The 19,204-nt window shown below is 37.2% G+C and overlaps 1 protein-coding gene across 1 annotated transcript in view; it reads left to right on the top strand.

Annotated features, from left to right (window-relative positions):
• Positions 1 to 497: 497 nt before the first annotated feature.
• LOC124355312 (lamin Dm0-like) overlaps positions 498 to 19,204 on the top strand; it is a 61,436-nt gene continuing 42,729 nt past the window's right edge. The window contains exon 1 of the mRNA XM_046806404.1: positions 498 to 976. Coding sequence (XP_046662360.1) covers positions 588 to 976 — 389 coding nt within the window. The 5' untranslated portion in view covers positions 498 to 587. The remainder of the gene's footprint in view (positions 977 to 19,204) is intronic.

Below are 19,204 nucleotides of genomic sequence, written 5' to 3'. Positions count from 1 at the left end.
GCATTTGTATTGTATAAAAAAGCTTCTTTTCGTTCAAGTTTTATTTGAAACAAAGTTTTAAAGTGAGTATTTCCCAAAGTACACATTTTTTCATAAAAAGAAATGCTTTTTCCTCTATTACAATTTTTCTTTTAGAATATTTACGTTTACAAGAAAGAATGAAATATTAAACGGGTCCTTTATATGTGTATATTAAAAGCATAATTGTTCCGTCACCAAATAATATTGATTTTTAAATTAGTTTTACTTTGATAGTTCATCATAATGTTATAGCTTAAGCAATATAGCACACAGGTTTAAACCCGCAATCATTATATATAGTACGTTATGTAAAATGTTAAATCGTATAATTGGTACCTTGTGATTTTGCTGACAGAAGCCAATTTGAAATTTTAAAAGGGGGAGTGGTACTTTTCCGGTGACGTCATTTCACTTTCAGTTGAGAGTTGGTCTTTGGTCGTTGCGTTACTAGTTCGTTAGACGCGTTGTGGGTGGAGTTGTGCTTGTGGTTGTTGTGAATGAGGCGGTGTTCTCGTGACATCGTTTTAGTGTTTGTCTTCAAATTTACTAATTAAATATAGGCTACAATGTCGTCGAAAACTACGACAAAGAGGACAACTGTCACGTCCTCTTCTACATCAGTGGGAGCTTCTACTTCTCAAGGGAGACCTTCCAGCCCTCTCAGCCCTACGCGGATAAGCCGGCTCCAAGAGAAAAATGACTTGAGTAATTTAAACGATCGATTGGCGGTTTATATCGATAAAGTCAGGCATCTTGAATCTGAAAATGGGCGTTTGACTAGAGAAGTTCGCTCCTATGAAGAAACAAAAACCCGGGAAATCACCAACGTCAAGTCTATGTATGAAGGAGAACTTTCAGATGCTAGAAAACTGCTGGATGAACTTTCACGTGAAAAGGCTAAATTGGAGCTTGATTTACGTAGAATGTTTGCTGAAAATGAAGACCTGAAAAATAAGTAAGTAGGCTATCTTATCTAAACAATAACAAATTCCCTGCTGTGCCTAATTTTAACATAGGTTAGCCTATATAATATTTGGAGTATCCTGCTGTCTCATTACTAAAATAAGTGGTAAATTTGTACTTTAACCATTGTACAATATTTGATTTTTTTTCAAAAAGTAAATTTTAAACAATTTTATATCAGAAATATAATTTTTTTTAATCTAATAGTTAAACGTAATGACTGTAATGCCTCCGATCATCAGTGCGGACAGCACTGAAGGCTAGAAACAAAAAATATCCCTTGAGATAGCACTGATCAGTAAAATATAAATTCCAAAAGACTGTTCATGGATGCTTAAGAATTATAAATATTACTTGCCTAACCATATTATTGTATGTAGTAGGGTAACGGATAACAATGGCTGCTACTGCTTACTGTACAAGAACACATAAGATTGAAATTTTACATTGAGAAGTAAAATAAAACATCGCAACATTTTTTGTGCCCTTTTTAACACAGTATTAGCCTGAGTAACATACTTTAACAGGTGGCCACCCAACCGGGAAACCGAGAATAAGCTGCGAGTTTTTCTGAGAACTGAGAAAATTTCAAAAATAATATTTCCGTCTCCAAGAAGTTATAAAATCAAGACATAATTTGACACATTCTTGAATCAAGAATGATTAATCATGAAACATCGTATTTTACGTGACGTGGCTTGTGAAAATTGTGAATGAAGATCGACATATGTTCGTAAACTACATATGACGCCGATTGATCTAAGGTTACCTTCACTATTGTAGTTTGTCTTGGCTAGTTCTACTCCATGAGAAGCCTCCGGCCCCCTTCTCCCGAAAAATACGTAAAAATGCATTGGACAATTAAAATCGGCCGCCTGATTATTTATGACTTCGCCACTAAACGAGCTGTATGCTTTAAGCGGTAACGCGGCAGAGAGGTAGTAAACCGTGATACAAACAGGTTTTTTGTACGTAAGTATTATCCAGTTGCTGAAGTTTATCCAGTTGCTGAAGTGGGGTCTCCGGACAAAGTTGTCCAACTCTTATTCTTTAGTGAAAACTTGTATTTGGAATACGTGTTTCAGATAGATAGCACAGGCTCAAAATGTACAGTGTTATAAACAAGTTTCAGAGTTCGGTTCGTTGAATAATATAATGTTTGTCGGTTTGATAAGAGGTGTAGCCCGGGTTTTTGAGTACACCAGAATGTCTGTTCGATCTATACAAAGCTTAACACATTGACTGCGGCGTAGTTTCACCCCGCTCTAGCAAGTGGCTACACCACACTAAAACGGTAAACAAGCGGCAGAGCGCGGGGTCCTCGGCGACCGCGCCGCACCGAATGTGTTAATAAGATAGGATATCTTTTGGAGAAGAAAGTAGTGGGTTTGTTACAACAAGTAACGTCAAGAAGGGGGCGTTTGCATCGTGTTGTACAGCAATGACAGATTGAGCTGAGGAGTGAGCGGCAGGAGAAACATTTAATGTGTAGAATTGGTGGCGGATAAGCGCCGTAGTGTGGTGCTGCCCTGCCGCTCATGTCTGCCATGGCTAGTTTCGAGTGTTCTCTACACGTTTTACACAAACATCAAACTTTATGTTGCCGCTCAATCCACCATTCACAGCTTACCGTTTGTATCGTGGACGAGGCCTCTGTTGGTCCATGGATGATTGCTCCTCACACGTGTTACGATTGTCATTAAATTTACATTGGTTAAAAATATCGAATGAGTTGCGTTTACGCCGGCACAAGTTTACATGGCGCAAGTTTTGTTATTCAATTGTAAAAATCGCTAGCCTAAACGGGCGCAAAAGCTCTCGCGAGTGTCGGACAGTTGGTTACAGGAACTTGAGATCATTATCGGCTATTTAAATAAACATTACCGACAATTCACTGTCGTGTGTGAACAGACTTTGTGTTGATTCCCGGAACAACCATCGCTACAACTTTAGCAAGTACTTGCGATAGTTCTCGTGAGTGAAATTGCTTATTTTGTTCAGATTATGCTACAGTAATTTTCAAGCTCTCTCGCAACTTTACTTGCCAGCGTAAACGCGACTTAATATTGTTGCTAGTCTACAAATGACAGACGGCCAGCGGATCGAATCAGTCACGCTCATTAGTTTTCGTCATCAGAGCAGCATTGGTTGGACAATTGCTGGAAATCCTGTCAGTTTTCTGTTCAAATATTTACCGAAACGACTTCTACTCACACGTAACGATTGTTCAAACGATTCTAACTGTTCAAACCAAATAGTCCAATGTGCATGAAGATCTTTGTCTTGTTGTGTCATAGTCCTGAACTATAATCTAACTGACGGAGTCTGCACTGTCTATTCGTGGACAAAAACGATTGGCAGTACTCAAATTACTGATTGGTGAAACATGCTTTTGTAGTTCTTTGTGTATAAAACTATTTAGAAATATATAGCAACAGAATAACATAATTTATAAATAATATTATAATTGAAGTTAGTTTTTTTCTGTGTCTATATTTTCAGTGCTAGCGTGTCTGCTGGTCGTATGCACGGACTTTAGCTCTTCGATAGTAAACAAACGATCGCTAATTTGTATTTTATCCGTACGTCATACTTGGCGTAGTTGTAAATAAATATATTCTCTATAAATATACATCCATACATTTTTACGTAATGTAAAATATTCTGGGAGCTCATTTTATAACCTATTATTTCTATTACTTAAAAAGGGAATTTTAAATATATCCATTTCCCTTAATCTCTGCAAATTCCTTTGAATAACGTGGTATTCTTAGGCTTCCCCTTCCTTCACAAAAAGATTAATTATTAATTAATTAAGTAGAGTTCAAATGAAAGTATCTGATTTGTTTGTTGATTGTACTGAACCGACCTTGTGGACTGGCGAAATCATTGTCTCATACCGAAAGTTCGTCCACCGCTAGACCTCTGACCCGCAATAACTGGACTGCAGGTAGCGCTGTGCTGGTATTTATTTGTTATCTTTATATTTCGGAATCTTAATATTCTTCATGTATTTTGTGAAAATCACAGAAAGGAAAGTTATTAGGTATACACAATGATATGATACATCAAAAGATACAGAGATAAAAACTGAGGAGGGTACTTTGGGATTATACCGACCACACCCAGACATGAATCGTTATTTGGGTAATTCTAAGCAATATATGGGTCAACCTCGATTTTTCTCATATTACAATATAATGTTCCAATAATCAATTAGAAAAGGAAATGACTAGAATTTCTTGCCGGAAAGCAGTTTATAGGGAGCAGGCAACTCATATTACAATATAATGTTCCAATAGTCAATTAGAAAAGGAAATGACTAGAATTTCTTGCTGGAAAGCAGTTATAGGGAGCAGGCAACCGTGAGAATTATCTATTAGTGATCAGGGGCACTGACGTGATCTGGGCTTCAAATTTGGAACTACTCGAGTTAATTTTTTTTCTAAAAGAGCAAGCAGCGCGACGCGCTGCGCAGCGGGCAAGCATCGTGCGTGATCTTCGTATATACTGAATTGATTCAGGCCAAAGGAATGACACAGATTCCTTTACCAGATGTTTACGGAGATTTTGTATTGGGCGGATTATATTGGTTTACTTTGCTTTCCAGCATGTAATTATGTGTTTTAAAATTGTTTTACATACATTACCTACATTATATTGTAATATGTAATAACAATTTATCAGAAATTTTTAATAAAAAAAAGGATCACGCGCGATGCCTGCCCGCTGCGCAGCGCTTCGCGCTGCTTGCTCTTTTAGAAAAAAAAATTAACTCGAGTAGTTCCAAATTTGAAGCCCAGATCACGTCAGTGCCCCTGATCACTAATAGGTAACTCTAAGCAATATATGACTGTCTGGCGGTTGCCTGCTCCCTATAACTGCTTTCCGGCAAGAAATTCTAGTCATTTCCTTTTCTAATTGACTATTGGAAACATTATATTGTAATATGAGAAAAATCGAGGTTGACCCATATATTGCTTAGAATTACCGTTATTTGACATTTTGCTTCTATTTATTACTAGATTAGCGTAGAACAATATTTCGTCAATATAAAACAGGAATTGTCCTTATCGCAAACCACTCCCCATCCTCAGACAGAGGTCAAAGTCGAGCGGTTCTAGTAGATAACGTTACTGCAGAGTCTCGCCACCCGTTCACCTGGTGCCCCGCATTGTTGTGCTTTCGTGCTGCAGTGTCTGTCGAGTTTATCGACATGCGAGTAGAACGCTCTGGACACCAATAGGCATTTTATACGAGTTTTGAATTGTTACGTTTTCACACAGAAAGTATTCACCCGATTGCTCTGAAATTTTACATGGACATTCTTTTAGGGTTCCTGGGATGAATATAGGCCTATTCTTATTTTGATAATCCCTCCAGGCTATGCCCCACTAGTCTTTAACCCTCCAGCTGGTATGAAACGAATTTTCGTCGCCAAAGGCCCATCTGATTTGGCGAGGACGAATATTCGTCGCCAAAGTAGACATGTACAGTTATTGAAATTTTTAGGTAATTAAGGTTATATAAATAATTTTTATTTGATATATTCTGGAAGAGCATTAACTATAATACCTATTTACTGTTATTACTTCGATTATTGTCTTCTTTGTTTACCGTAAAACATTGTTCTCTATGGACAGCTGATGTGAACATAGTACGGGTCAACCACACTGTTGTGAAACTGTAAACAAGTGCCGGGTTTTGTGTTTGAGGTTACGAATCCAATAGTATTTGTGGAAATTGTATTTTATAGTGTTTTAGTGTTGTTATTATTGTTTTTTTTAGCTTTCTTAGGTTGTAGTTTTAGTTGTTCAGTATGTGTGAAAACTTTAGAGACCGATCAAATGATCTTGGAGAGCTTATTTACATACATATTGTACATATGTAAATAAGGTAAGATTAAAATTTATTATTTTATTTTATTTTTGTTTTATCTGTCACACTTATATAAGTATAAATGCACTCGAGATTATGTTTACCCCACGAACAATAATATTTATTTATAAATCTACGCATTTTTGAAAATAAGTAAATACGCGTGCTTTGTCATACAAAGCCCTGTCACATATACGTTTTAAGGTAAAAGTTACAATAATTATATATTTTTGGAATCAGGACAAAATTTTGAATAAGTTATACATTTACAGTTTTCATGTAAAGCTTATTGCTAAGCAGGTGCACAACGGAATATTTACAAAAATAATGTCAAAAAATATTTTTCTTACATTTTGTAAAAAAAACTAAAATATGTTTCCATGGAAACAATAAGATATTGTTATTATAATGTTCTCCATATAATTGTGAATACATTGACATATACAGTAATAGTTTATATTTGGACTAACAGTTATGAAATGTGATAGATTATAAGAAACGTCTGCGAGGCTGTTAAAATAGAGTCACCAGTACAGAGTAACACCATTGCCAGTTCTAGGGTTAAAGTTTTGAAATATTAATTAACAGAGCATTTCTAATGTAATCACCTGTTCTGTTTAAACATTGTCTTATTATTTACAATTTGTAAAATTTATAGTGAGTACAAAATATTTTTAATGCCGTTTTAGATTTCAGCAATTAGATAATTACTCATCTATCTTACAAGATGTCACAAAACATAAGATGGTCAGAATTTGACACCGAAGACTACCTTTGAAGCAGTTAGCAAGACTACGATATGATGAAAGTTCGCTGAACTGTGCTTTTTATCTAATTTACTAATTCCAGCTCTAAACGTTCTAAAGTATTATCAATATATTTTAGTTTATAAAGAAACAAATGCAATGTCATTGTTACTGTACTTTTAGCTGTACATTTTTATCAAATATTAAATCTTCTTAAAAATAAAAATGAATGGCGAAATGTGTTGGTAAGCGCTAATCTCGATAACGGCTGGACCAATTCAGTTAATTCTTTTTGTAAAATGTCCATTGAAATCTGAGGAAGGGTATTTATGAAGAAAAAGTTAAAAAAAGTTATCTGGAATATTTTGGAATTCAGAAAAAAATTGTAGTTTTTAGGTTTCATAATTCAAATTAAACTGGCACTAAACAGCTGTTGACAGCTATAGTTCAACAACCTTTCTGAAACATCTGTTTACATTTAAATTTTATCAAATAATAAGTAAACAGTGCTTGATCGGTAGTGTAATGCAGATAGTAAATAAAACATTAATATATAAACTTTACTCCAGATTGTGCCAGTGGCATGAATTAAAATCATCTAATGCATTAAATACTGTTATAAAACTAACCTTAATGAACAAAGTTATTAATGTTTTCACATAAGTTACTTTAAACTGGTGGGCTTCCTTGACATTATGATATTACATTTTAACAATGGCTTATGGAAAAAACAGAGAAATGAATACTAATATGCCTCAACGATTCATTCTTTCCCTGTCTACAGTCCAAAAAACAAGTGTAACGCAAAACATTAGTAACGATTATTTTGGAATGTTGCATAACCTTAATAAGGATTTCCCCTCCTTATACTGAGAGTACATAAGAAGTATATAGGACTTCCCCCTAGGTCGTAATAGGCTTTTCAGTCCTACTTATGTGTGTATTTTCCTCATCAGGACAAGGCAAACTCAACTATGTCAACACGATTTTGACCAAAATAGATTTCCGACAACTAGATAATCGAACATATATAGTATTTTGATCGAGGCAATATGGCAAGCTAAACTGTGACACAGAAGGTAAGGGAATTTAAACGGTCTTAAGTAGGCACTTTTTAACCGAAGTAGGCATCTCGGTACTACGTAAGTCGTATATATTTTTTTTCTTCGTCAGAACAACAAGGCAATCTCTACTATGGTACTGGAAATATCTTAGACCTGAAATATATGACAAGGACTGGAAATATACGCTTTTTGACCAAAGTAAGTTTCCGAGACCTGTGTGATCTGATATTTTTGTTTTCATGATCGGGATGACAAGGCAGATTCAGCTGTGACATTATGCATATAATTAATTAGAACCAGAAATGCTCCTACATGTGCCAAACATGATATAATAATTAAGTTAAACTCTGATACTATTTACCATGAACTTAAATAATATCTACCTGATATATGCCTACTTACGTTTTAAAATTTGTATAGAACTTCCATCATATTACATCATAATTGCTTTCACTAAGTAATATAAGGACTTTGGTTCTAAAGATTGCGTGCAAAGCTGTGGGTAACAGCTATTATTAAATAAAATAGACAATATTACTATCTATCAAAGTAAATTAGAATGGCCATAAGTATTAACTTTTTAATGTATTTTCTTGTTTGTGGTAACAAGGCAAACTCAACATTGGCTTCGGAAATATAATTCACTCGAACCAGCAATGGTCATACAAGTGCAACGCCCACTAAATTGCATGCAAAAGGGCAGATAACAGCAAGCAGTGCAGATATAAGGGACAATGTCTAATCTTTACTTTATATTTAAAGACTGTTATCAAACCTAAATTATTAGTTGTCTTTTGACAAAAGTAGGGTTCTCAGAGCTGTGTATGTATGTGTATTTTCTTGATTAGAAAAGATGCAAAATTAGCAATGGGACAGAAAATAATAACATATAAGTAAACTACAATGACCGTAAATATACACTTTTTAACATATTTTCTTGATTGAGGCAACAAGGGAAACTCAACATTGGCATCGGAAATATAATTCGCTTGAGCCAGAAGTGCTCATACAGGTGGAAAACTACGGAAGCTGTGGGTAACTTCTAGTAATTTATTTTTTGCCACATGTAAGTTTGCACATCAGACAAATCCAGAGAACTGTGTCCATATTTTTTAATTTTAGTCAGCTCAAGAATAACTCCGGCCTTTTTAATTTAATTCATGATCATGCTCCAAATTAAGTGTATTGATGGAGAAGTTATATTTGAATTTAATTCTTTGGATAGTAACATTGATTTTACTATTTAGTAATCAAAGGAAGTAAGTGATAAGTCATAAATGCGTTATCGAGCACAACGTGATGGTAGTGCCTGTTTTGTTAAGAGATGTGTGGTGGATTTGTAATGAGAGTGCGTTTTAACTATAGTAATGGAGGTCAGATAATTTGAATCGGCTTCCAATTGATCGAGTGTATTTGACATGTTTTAGTTATTTTAGAATTGTGGGCAGTCTATTGACAAACAAACTAATTAAACAATAATTACTATTGTTGACACATACAGGGTGTCCCACGAAGAGGTTTAAACGTTTGATTTTATATTACTTGCCCGTTTATGCACCAAACATTTTCAAACTATACACAATTCATTGGGTTTTAAAAATATTCTGTAACAATTTCAGCTCTCTAGTAATTGTTGAATCAAACTGGTGCATTTGAAAAGCTATAATAAAAAGTATTTTTGGTTTTATAAAATTATTTATTGTCATATTCTAGAGAAATAAAGCATTTCAATCAGAAAATTAGAACAAAGCCTATTAAAAAACCTACAATTACAGTCTACAATTATTCCAACAAGATGGTACTCTTCCTCATTTTGCAAATCCTGTCAAGCGATTACTAAATGACAACCTTCATGACCATTGGATTGGTTGTGGAAGTGATTTTTTTTAGAATGGCCATCACGTTCCTCAAATTCAACCATGTGATTTCTTTCTATGGGATTACTTAAAGGAACAAGTTTATACTCGCAGATTCAATAACGATGAGGAATTAAAACAATCAATTGAAGAGGAACTACTCCGGATACCGCAGAATTTCTTTGTAAGATCATACGATTCATTTGTTAAGCGCTGTTATCAATGTGTCGCTGTGGATGGATTACAGTTCGTACAATTTTCAGGGAGATTACAGAGACCTGAAATTTTCATAGAACAGGGATGCTACAGGTCAGGGAAGTCAGGGAAAAAAAAAACAGGACTGGAAATCAGGGAAAAGTCAGGGAATCCGGTCTCAAGTCAGGGAAAAGTCAGGGAATTTCGACGTTGGTCAGGGAAAAATATTAAATCCCTTTACACAAATAAACTTACTGCCGCCGCACTTATGGTGCAGTGTTCTAAAGTATTTTACTTCTGTGTTGTAAAAGATCATTTAAGTCAATCTTTTTGTACGTATTAAACTGTGTTCACTTTATTTTTTGCTTTTTTATATTTGCCACCCTGTTAGCCTCAACACCACTTTTTTCCACCCATTAATTGCCAAAAACCCTGGGGATTGCGTCGAAAAAAGTCAGGGAAAAATGAAAAATTTGGTCTGGAAATCAGGGAAAAGTCAGGGAATTTCATTATTGGACTCCTGTAGCAACCCTGCACAGGGAGTAGATGCCTGAAGTAATACGAACACAGATATAGTCTACATGATTGTTCCAGGTTAGACCTTTGTCGAGGTTCATCCCTAGGAACTTGGTATAGTCAGTATTCTCGAAGACCTCATTTTCTACAATAACTGCAGGTTGGCTTACATCCTCATTTTGTAGGAGACAAAAGTTGATGACATTACATTTTGTACTTGTTTGTTATTTAATTGATCTCAGAAAAATTTTGGATGCAGCAATTAACAGCAATGAAAGATTCAATTGAAAGATTTTCTTTCGAAGTGGATTTTATGCAGAGAGTTGTAAATACCAGGTCCTTGTCATAAGGCGAGTATAGGAACGATGGGATCGGGTCCTTGTCTTAGGAGGAGTGTACCGGGTGGAATAGGAGTAATAAGATCAGGTCCTTGTCTTAGGGCGAGTGTAGGAACGATAAGATCAGGTCCTTGTCTTAGGGGGGTTGTACCGGGTGGAATAGAAGGAACGATAAGATCAGGTCCTTGTCTTAGGGGGAGGGTTGTACTGGGCGAAATAGAAGAAACGGTAAGATCAGGTCCTTGTCTTTAGGGGGTGTACCGGGTGGAATAGAAGGAACGATAAGATCAGGTCCTTGTCTTAGAGGGAGTGTATCGGGTGGAATAGAAGGAACGATAAGATCAGGTCCTTGTCTTAGGGCGAGTGTACCCAGTGGAGTAGAAGGATGAAAGACAAAACAACGCATGTAGGTTGTGCGTCGAGAGGCTCGAGAAGCCGGCCGGCCGGTACGCGTGTGGGCGCGCGGGAGAAATGAAGGGAAGGGGAAGGGGAACGCTGAGGTCTTGAAGGGAAGTGGGTCACCGCTCGCCTCGCCAGGCCGTCCACCTTCCTCAGTGCTGACGTCACCCGCTCTACTGGCGCGGCGTTAATGTAACCGGTCGTGTTTACACCGACAATAAATCTTATTCGCGGAGGCCGCCTGCCGTGGCCTATTTTGGTACGATGACGTTTTAGAATAAATGACACTGCAATTGTCACACATTGTGCAATCACAAGTGTAAAATTTAGATTTTAGGACTGATATGTGAACACTGAGTTCACCAACACGTATTATCTGTAATTGTGTTTGGATTAACTTGGGAGCTCGTGTGTTCAAATAGACAGTCCATAATTTGGTGATTATGATACACTTTGTTATTATACCTATTGGTTGTCCATAAAATCAACTTAAAGACGACTAATAAATATAAAGCGACCCTGATTCATTTTTAATATGTTTGAAATTTTACATTTTTGGAAACTTCTCTATTTTAATATTTTTGCTCAAGTGATACGATATTGTGGTTAATAATTAAATACAATGAAAATTGTTGATTTAAATAAAGTAAGCGGTGTTTTGTACATTATATTACGATGCAGGTCCCAGGAAAGTTTTATTGATTTGTTCCTGTTTATATAAGCCTCTAGTTGTTTAAATAATGTGAAACACGTAACTTAAACAGAGGGGGGGGGGGGGTTGTTGTGGGGGTAGTATGAGACGAGCACCCAAGAACAATTTTGGTCCTTATTTGAGGTTACAGTAAATATTTTACTATGCATTGCACAGTGATTGCGACTAACCATCATTTCCCCCTCCCCGTTAACAATCCTCGATTAATAGCCAGGGTATTAAGATAATTTACCTTTTTATCACATTATTGTGATATGGTTTAGTTAATATAGATTTTGTTTATACTATATTGTTATTGGAAGTCAAAAACTGATTAAGGTGTAGCGTAAAGAATTCACAAAGCAGATATGCTGTGTTTATGAATGAATAGTTTTTCACAATCTTAAACCATAAACGGTCTTTAATCTACTATATACTGCCCGAATGTTATCGGAGTGGCAGGGATATCTGTATCGTTCGTCTTCTACCGAGCTAATCTGAGACATTTTAGACCGTTGCACGCGAACAATGAGAATTTACTTTCTACGCTGCAGCGATGGTTGGCACCACTGAAGTGTATGGACGCCGCTCCGCTCTACCCACATGTTTATTTACACAACATCTGGTCGTCTACATGTCTGACTCATTCATCAGGTCGGTACGTTTACCCTTGCCGCCAAGGATGTTTGATTAGCGAGAACAGTTTGAAGAGATAAAAAAAGCCCGAACAAGTTGAGACTTGGTACAGACATTTATCTTATAAATATCTCGGCTAAGTACGTCGCCCAGCTTGGTAATACAGTTTGTTCCACTGTATGGATCAAACTCAGTTGTTTGTGGACTCACAGAAAAAAATAGTATTCTGGAATGCTTATAACACTTGCTAAACCTTTAGATTTAAAACTTTGTTGTATATTGGACGGTTTCGAGATAACGGTTTGTTGTATCTTGGACGGTTTCGAGATAACGGTTTGTTGTATCTTGGACGGTTTTCGAGATAACGGTTTGTTGTATATTGGACGGTTTCGAGATAAACGGTTTGTTGTATCTTGGACGGTTTCGAGATAACGGTTTGTTGTATCTTGGACGGTTTCGAGATAACGGTTTGTTGTATCTTGGACGGTTTCGAGATAACGGTTTGTTGTATCTTGGACGGTTTTCGAGATAACGGTTTGTTATATCTTGGACGGTTTCGAGATAACGGTTTGTTGTATCTTGGACGGTTTCGAGATAACGGTTTGTTGTATCTTGGACGGTTTTCGAGATATAACGGTTACATGTAAATCACATAAGAATTTCGCGATCACCAAGACAACTGTTGGATGAAATATGCAGTACAAGTTCAAACTTGCTACAATATCTTACAAATATCTTAGTTGATCTTACAAATATCTCAGCCGAGTTCGCTTGCTATCTTGATTCCAATATGGAGGCAGTTTAAAATTAAAAAAGAAAAAATACAACAGTGTTCGGAATTGTAATAAAATATTTCTGGAAAGTTCCTAAACTTTATGTATTTCAAACGAATTTTGAGATATTGATTACATGAAAGAAAATATCAAAAGAAATGTATTATTAAACATTCTGTTGTCACAACACCTTCCTAATTCTTCCGACTTAACCGGAAATTTAAGCTTATATTAAAAATATATTTTAAATTTTAAATAATCAAAATCCGAAATTGCTGTTGTTCAAACATGTTCAAATGACAACACGATATATTATGGCATTTATTCTGTACGACACTCTGTATCAGGTGTGAAACAAAACGCGTGCTTATCAAGTTGTAGTGAGACTAATCAACAGGCCTCTGTAGGTATAATTTGCACAATGCTCCCAAACAATTCAACTAGATTAAAACTCTTCCTGGCGTCAAAGGAGTTGCATTCGGTTGAAAAGGTCGTGGTGGACTGTTTATAGAAATTCTTGAAAGTTCTGGGTATTCAAAGAAAAAGGCGCACTTCTGATAGCGAACTATATTCGTATTAAATAAAACCCCACTTAAGCTGTCATTGCCCTACGAAAAATCGACTCTCACATTATGGTGGTGTGAAGTTGTGTCAAATTACTATATGATTATTTTGAACAATAATTGAAGCAATGCTTTTGGTATTTTTGTAACAGTATTTATACATGTTATGAAATGATTGTATGATTGTTTATACGATAATGACTATTATGGTTATACGTTTTAAGTTATCGAGTTGCAGGAACAGTGGGTAAACAATAAAGTTTCTTGAACTTATCCAAAATATAAAGCCAAATCAATATACGAATATTACCTGACGTTGAGACCATAGGCATTGTTGTAGTTTTAAGACTAATATAACTGAAGTCGGTATCGCAAATTTTATTACGCATTGTAGATATATATGTGCAATTGGGTGAGAATGTCTTCTATTCAGAATTTGAGTAATTTAATTCTTAACACGCTATGTGTGCCAAATAAACAGTCAACGCTGTTATCAGAGTCGCTTATCAGTTGTGACATTTGCACTGTGCCGCGTTGCGTCTTGCTACTTCATCACTGATAGGGACGCAATATAGGCTGTTATTGCCCCGCCGATTAGGACACTGACGGATGTACAAAGAAGCAGCGGATGTCGAACTCAATTCGGCGATCTCAATAAAATATTAAAACCTTTCTTAACATAAAGTAACTCATTCGCAGCCACAATTGTTGATCATCCAATAAATCATCCGCCTCCACATTTTTGACCATCCAGTAACTCATCCGCAGCCACATTTGTTGATCATCCAATAAATCATCCGCCTCCATATTTTTGACCATCCAGTAACTAATCCGCAGCCACATTTGTTGATAATCCAGTAACTCACCGCAGCCACATTTGTTGATCATCCAGTAACTCATCCGCAGCTACAATTTGATCATCTAATTACTCATTCGCAGCCACATTTGTTGATCATCCAATAAATCATCCGCCTCCACATTTTTGACCATCCAGTAACTAATCCGCAGCCACATTTGTTGATAATCCAGTAACTCATCCCCAGCTACATTTGTTGATAATCCAGTAACTCATCCGCAGCCACATTTGTTGATCATCCAATAAATCATCCGCCTCCACATTTTTGACCATCCAGTAACTCATCCGCAGCTACATTTGTTGATAATCCAGTAACTCATCCGCAGCCACAATTTGATCATCCGCCTCCACATTTGTTGACTATCCAGTAACTCATCCGCAGCCACATTTGTTGATAATCCAGTAACTCATCCCCAGCTTTATTTGTTGATAATCCAGTAACTCATCCGTAGCCACATTTGTTGATAATCCAGTAACTCATCCGCTTACCACAGTTGTTGATCATCCAATATCTCATCCGCGTGCTAAATTTGTTTGACATCGGTCCCGTCCATTTCGACACGTCTGATGTCCTCACACATGTAACCATACAGGACGGTCATTTTCGCAAAAAAACTCTTGTCTTCTCTAAATGGATCCCAAAATGACTGAAACTGAAAATCGAATAACTTATTTTATTTTCTTGGACTATGACTCAACCTTAGTTTATGTTATTATGTTGGGAAACTATGTGATTTGTCCGACAAAGTGATGCAAGCTCAGCAGAGTCCAATTGGTCAGCAAAATCCGTTAGCTCTGTCTGCTGATAACCTCAGTCAGTAGGAGTCGTGTGCATTGATAGTGTGCGTTCTCGCTTTAGTCTCTAACCGTTCTTTCCGAACGAAGAAACGGATACGATGTGAATCTCAGTTAAAACGTGATGGAAAGTAACATCCCGTGTAGTAATGAAAGTAACATTCCGTCGCAATAACGAGGTGGACGCACTTCACCTTAAATCCACGGATTTCTGTACTCACTGGTTGCAGCATCATCCTAAATCCATGGATTTCTGTACTCACTGGTTGCAGCATCATCCTAAATCCATGGATTTCTGTACTCACTGGTTGCAGCATCATCCTAAATCCATGGATTTCTGTACTCATTGGTTGCAGCATAAACGGCCTCGTATGGATCGTAGTCTTGCCGCAAGAAGCTGGCCAGAGTATTGATCATCTCTCTTGACAGTCCGTGTGGTTGCACACGCAATTTGCACATCGGAACAGAAGGGAGCATCGAATTCGCCATCCAACAGGTTGCATGGATCGGTAGATCGTCGTTTCCATTTAGTTTCGCCAAACTTTCTTTACTCTTTTTGTAGTAGGTTTTGAAGGAACACGCCCACTTACAAGTTACTCACTAAACGTGATTCGTGACCTTTTTATGTTTTTGTATCTGGCACTATAGGAACTCTTTTCTGGGTTGACATTTTGAGAATCACGAAGGAAACATTAAACGATTCCAGACATGACGAATTCACCGACGGTGTGGTGGGACAGGTGAGGCGGCGGTCTTCGCGGTCACGGGGAAAGCTGGCGGCTAAGTATCGAGCGCAGCTCGGTGAGTTATAGCCCTCGTGCAAGGGGCGTGGCCTGTTGACCCGGAGTCCCATCATTAAACACTTCCGCTGTTTGTACACCCTCTGTGCGACCACGGGGGCGGCATATCGAGACAATCTCCACCTTTGATTGGTACACGACCTGTGAATGTCTGGTGTGGTTAATACTGATGTAGAAGATGTAACCGATAGATAGTATAGACAGCGTCGTTTTCTTAACTACGCTTCTTCAATTAATTTGGTACAAAGACATGTTATTTATTTCGTAACCTAAAATCGAGTGTTTTTGTTATGTTTTGATCAATTGGAGTTATTGCTCTTTAATTAAAAAGACTTTTCTTTTGAAGAAAAGAAATGCATTAACTCCCCCCGGTACACGAAAGTTGTGCCAGCATAGTCGGTGATAGGATTCAATAATACTCAGCGAAATCTTATGGCTAAAGATGCACCATCATATACGTTACTCTTGTCTGCACAGTAATGAAGTGTCATGTAATTTAAAGTCTACATATGGATCCTTTCTTAGACATCTTGTTAATGTTAACTAACGCTCAGCCAGATCCCATTACCCATTAAGTGAGTGTCATGTATGAGCACTATAATCAAACTTAATGTTTGACTGTATAGAAATAAAAACTTCATGCAAATTTTTAAAGTCTAAAGATCAGTTTATTGTGGAGATATCGTGTGGACGGACATAGATAAAAATTTTCCAGTCCTCAGCCTTTACTAAAACTCAGCCAATTAAATATTGGCTTTAAAAAGCGAAATCAAATATTATCAAACTTTAGATAAAACACAAGATTTTCATTTTTCTCTCGTGTACGTAAGTACTAGAAGTTGAAAAAAATTCTTCAAGTATGTACCATTAGGATCAAGTACGGGAGTAATATTCGAGATTAATGCAGCCAATAATTATTATTCGTCGAGATATTAATTGGAGGTAAATTAGGTAACTTTACACATCTTTAGCCTTGTGGTATAATGGGGGTTTTTTCGTCCGCAAGTGAGAGACCTTATGTAATTTAATATACAGGGTGTACAGGAAAGTATCACAAACTTCTGTGACTGATATTACACATTCCAAATTTGCACTTAGGTTGTGAAACGAAAATAATTGCGTGATTTTTTTTTAAATTAATAAAAATGTAGCTTGTTGAAGATATTAGTCAAATAACAACAAGACTTGTATAGTCATACTAAATTTACAAGATATATACATAATATATTTTCAAATGTTATTAAAATTCCAATGGTTTTTTTTTTAACCCAATACGTCAACGAATAAGTGAAAACAACCATTTTAAAGGTATGCTTGCACAAGCCGGGAGCTATAAACATTAACGTTAGTTGAGAGTCATGAGCTGTTTTGAAATGTGTGTGTAAAACCTTATATTGTTGAGGTTAGGATTGCTATACATTTCGACCTCGCTACATGCTCAGGAATTCGCTAATTAAATTACAATCGTTGGCGTTGTACAGTCAAATATTCATAATGTAATAGCTTCGTTGAATTCTTTATGCTTGCTATATGTACAAAACCAATCTACAGTTAGTTGGCTAAATTCCTTGCGGCAACGATATCTTACAGCTGGTGTGATAAAGTTGTTGAGTCATCGTTGAGCCGGCCGGCAATTAGTTTCAGCTGGATACAGCGAAGCGGTTGATAATTAGCGCGCTCTCTCTCTCTCGCTCGGATTCGCTGTTCTGTTAACATGTAACAATGACACACGCGCGACCCGTGACCGCCGACTGTTGTGTCGTCACCGCTATAAATAGCTGGCTGTAACCGATGACGTCATATATCGAGTCTGCGCTGAGTCACAGCAAGTCGGCGAAGGTAAATGTTTAATGGTAGTGCAGAGAGAGACTGATGCCGGTGCAGCATCTCTTCCGCACATCGGTGACGATATCTAGAGGCTGGTGCGGTGCTGTTAAATCGTCATTGAAACCGGCCGGAAATTAGTTAATTAGCGCGCTCTCTCTCGGATTCGCAAACAACGCAAGAACCGCTGTTCTGTTAACAATGTGACAATGACACACGCCCCGTGACCGCCGACAGAAGTGACGTCATTGCTATGAATGGCTGGTTGTTACTGATGACGTCATATACGAGTCTGCGCTGAGTCACCGCGCATACCGAGCTGTGGAAGAAGCATCCCTTGTTCGTTTCGACTCGCAATACAGGAATTGCTTCGTAGGAAATTGTCTAAGGCAGGTGTTTTAGCGGTGCTTCGGAGAACTCGTGGTCTCACTGTGGAACCTGCTTTGCATAAACAGCACTGTTGTCAGAACCGATGGTGTCGGCGAGATCTAATGCCCTTTACTTAGAGTTTTTCAAAGCCCTCCTGGATTTGATTCTTTTGCTTTAAAGGTTCAAACCGACCTGGACACATTTTATCAAAATCAAATTTAAACTATTGTTCATATAAAAAATGACGAATTGGACGTATTCAATACGTATTCAACCAAACGCGGTCAAAGTTAGAGTCATTTATCACAGCTGTAAAATTCAAGAAATTCCACTGTGAAGCTTATAGTAACCATAGTGATCATAGTAATAATAAATAATTATTATTATAACATAATAATTTGTTGTAACATTTTAAAAATAATGTATAAATAATATTTTAAAAAAAAAAAAATATTTATAAAGTAGTACTCGTTGTATACAGAGGAATTGGTGGAATCCGTCATTATTTATTTGCTAATAGCTCAGTTATCAAGGGAGATAGGTTAAGCGACAAAGTTGATCTCAGAAGTGTGTCAAACTCGGAAAGTGGGACCCTCCCGTTCCAGCACGCAGTCTACACACACACCAGTCAACAGTAGTTCGTGGTGCCACAAATAGATCGCGTGCCATCCGTCACTCCGAACTATTACCCCACAAATCCTGGAACTAGCTTCGTCTACTTTGTGTTTAGTCCGACCCCTGTTGCGCGACTGGGACCTCAGACAGAAGTGTGTCAAACTCGGAAAGTGGGACCCTCCCGTTCCAGCACGCAGTCTACACACACACACACCAGTCAACAGTAGTTCGTGGTGCCATAAATAGATCGCGTGCCATCCGTCACTCCGAACTATTACCCCACAAATCCTGGAACTGAACTTCGTC

The sequence above is a fragment of the Homalodisca vitripennis genome, chromosome 2 (genome assembly GCF_021130785.1).
Source record: "Homalodisca vitripennis isolate AUS2020 chromosome 2, UT_GWSS_2.1, whole genome shotgun sequence".
NCBI lineage: Eukaryota > Metazoa > Arthropoda > Insecta > Hemiptera > Cicadellidae > Homalodisca > Homalodisca vitripennis.
This window is presented reverse-complemented; position numbering and strand designations above follow the sequence as displayed.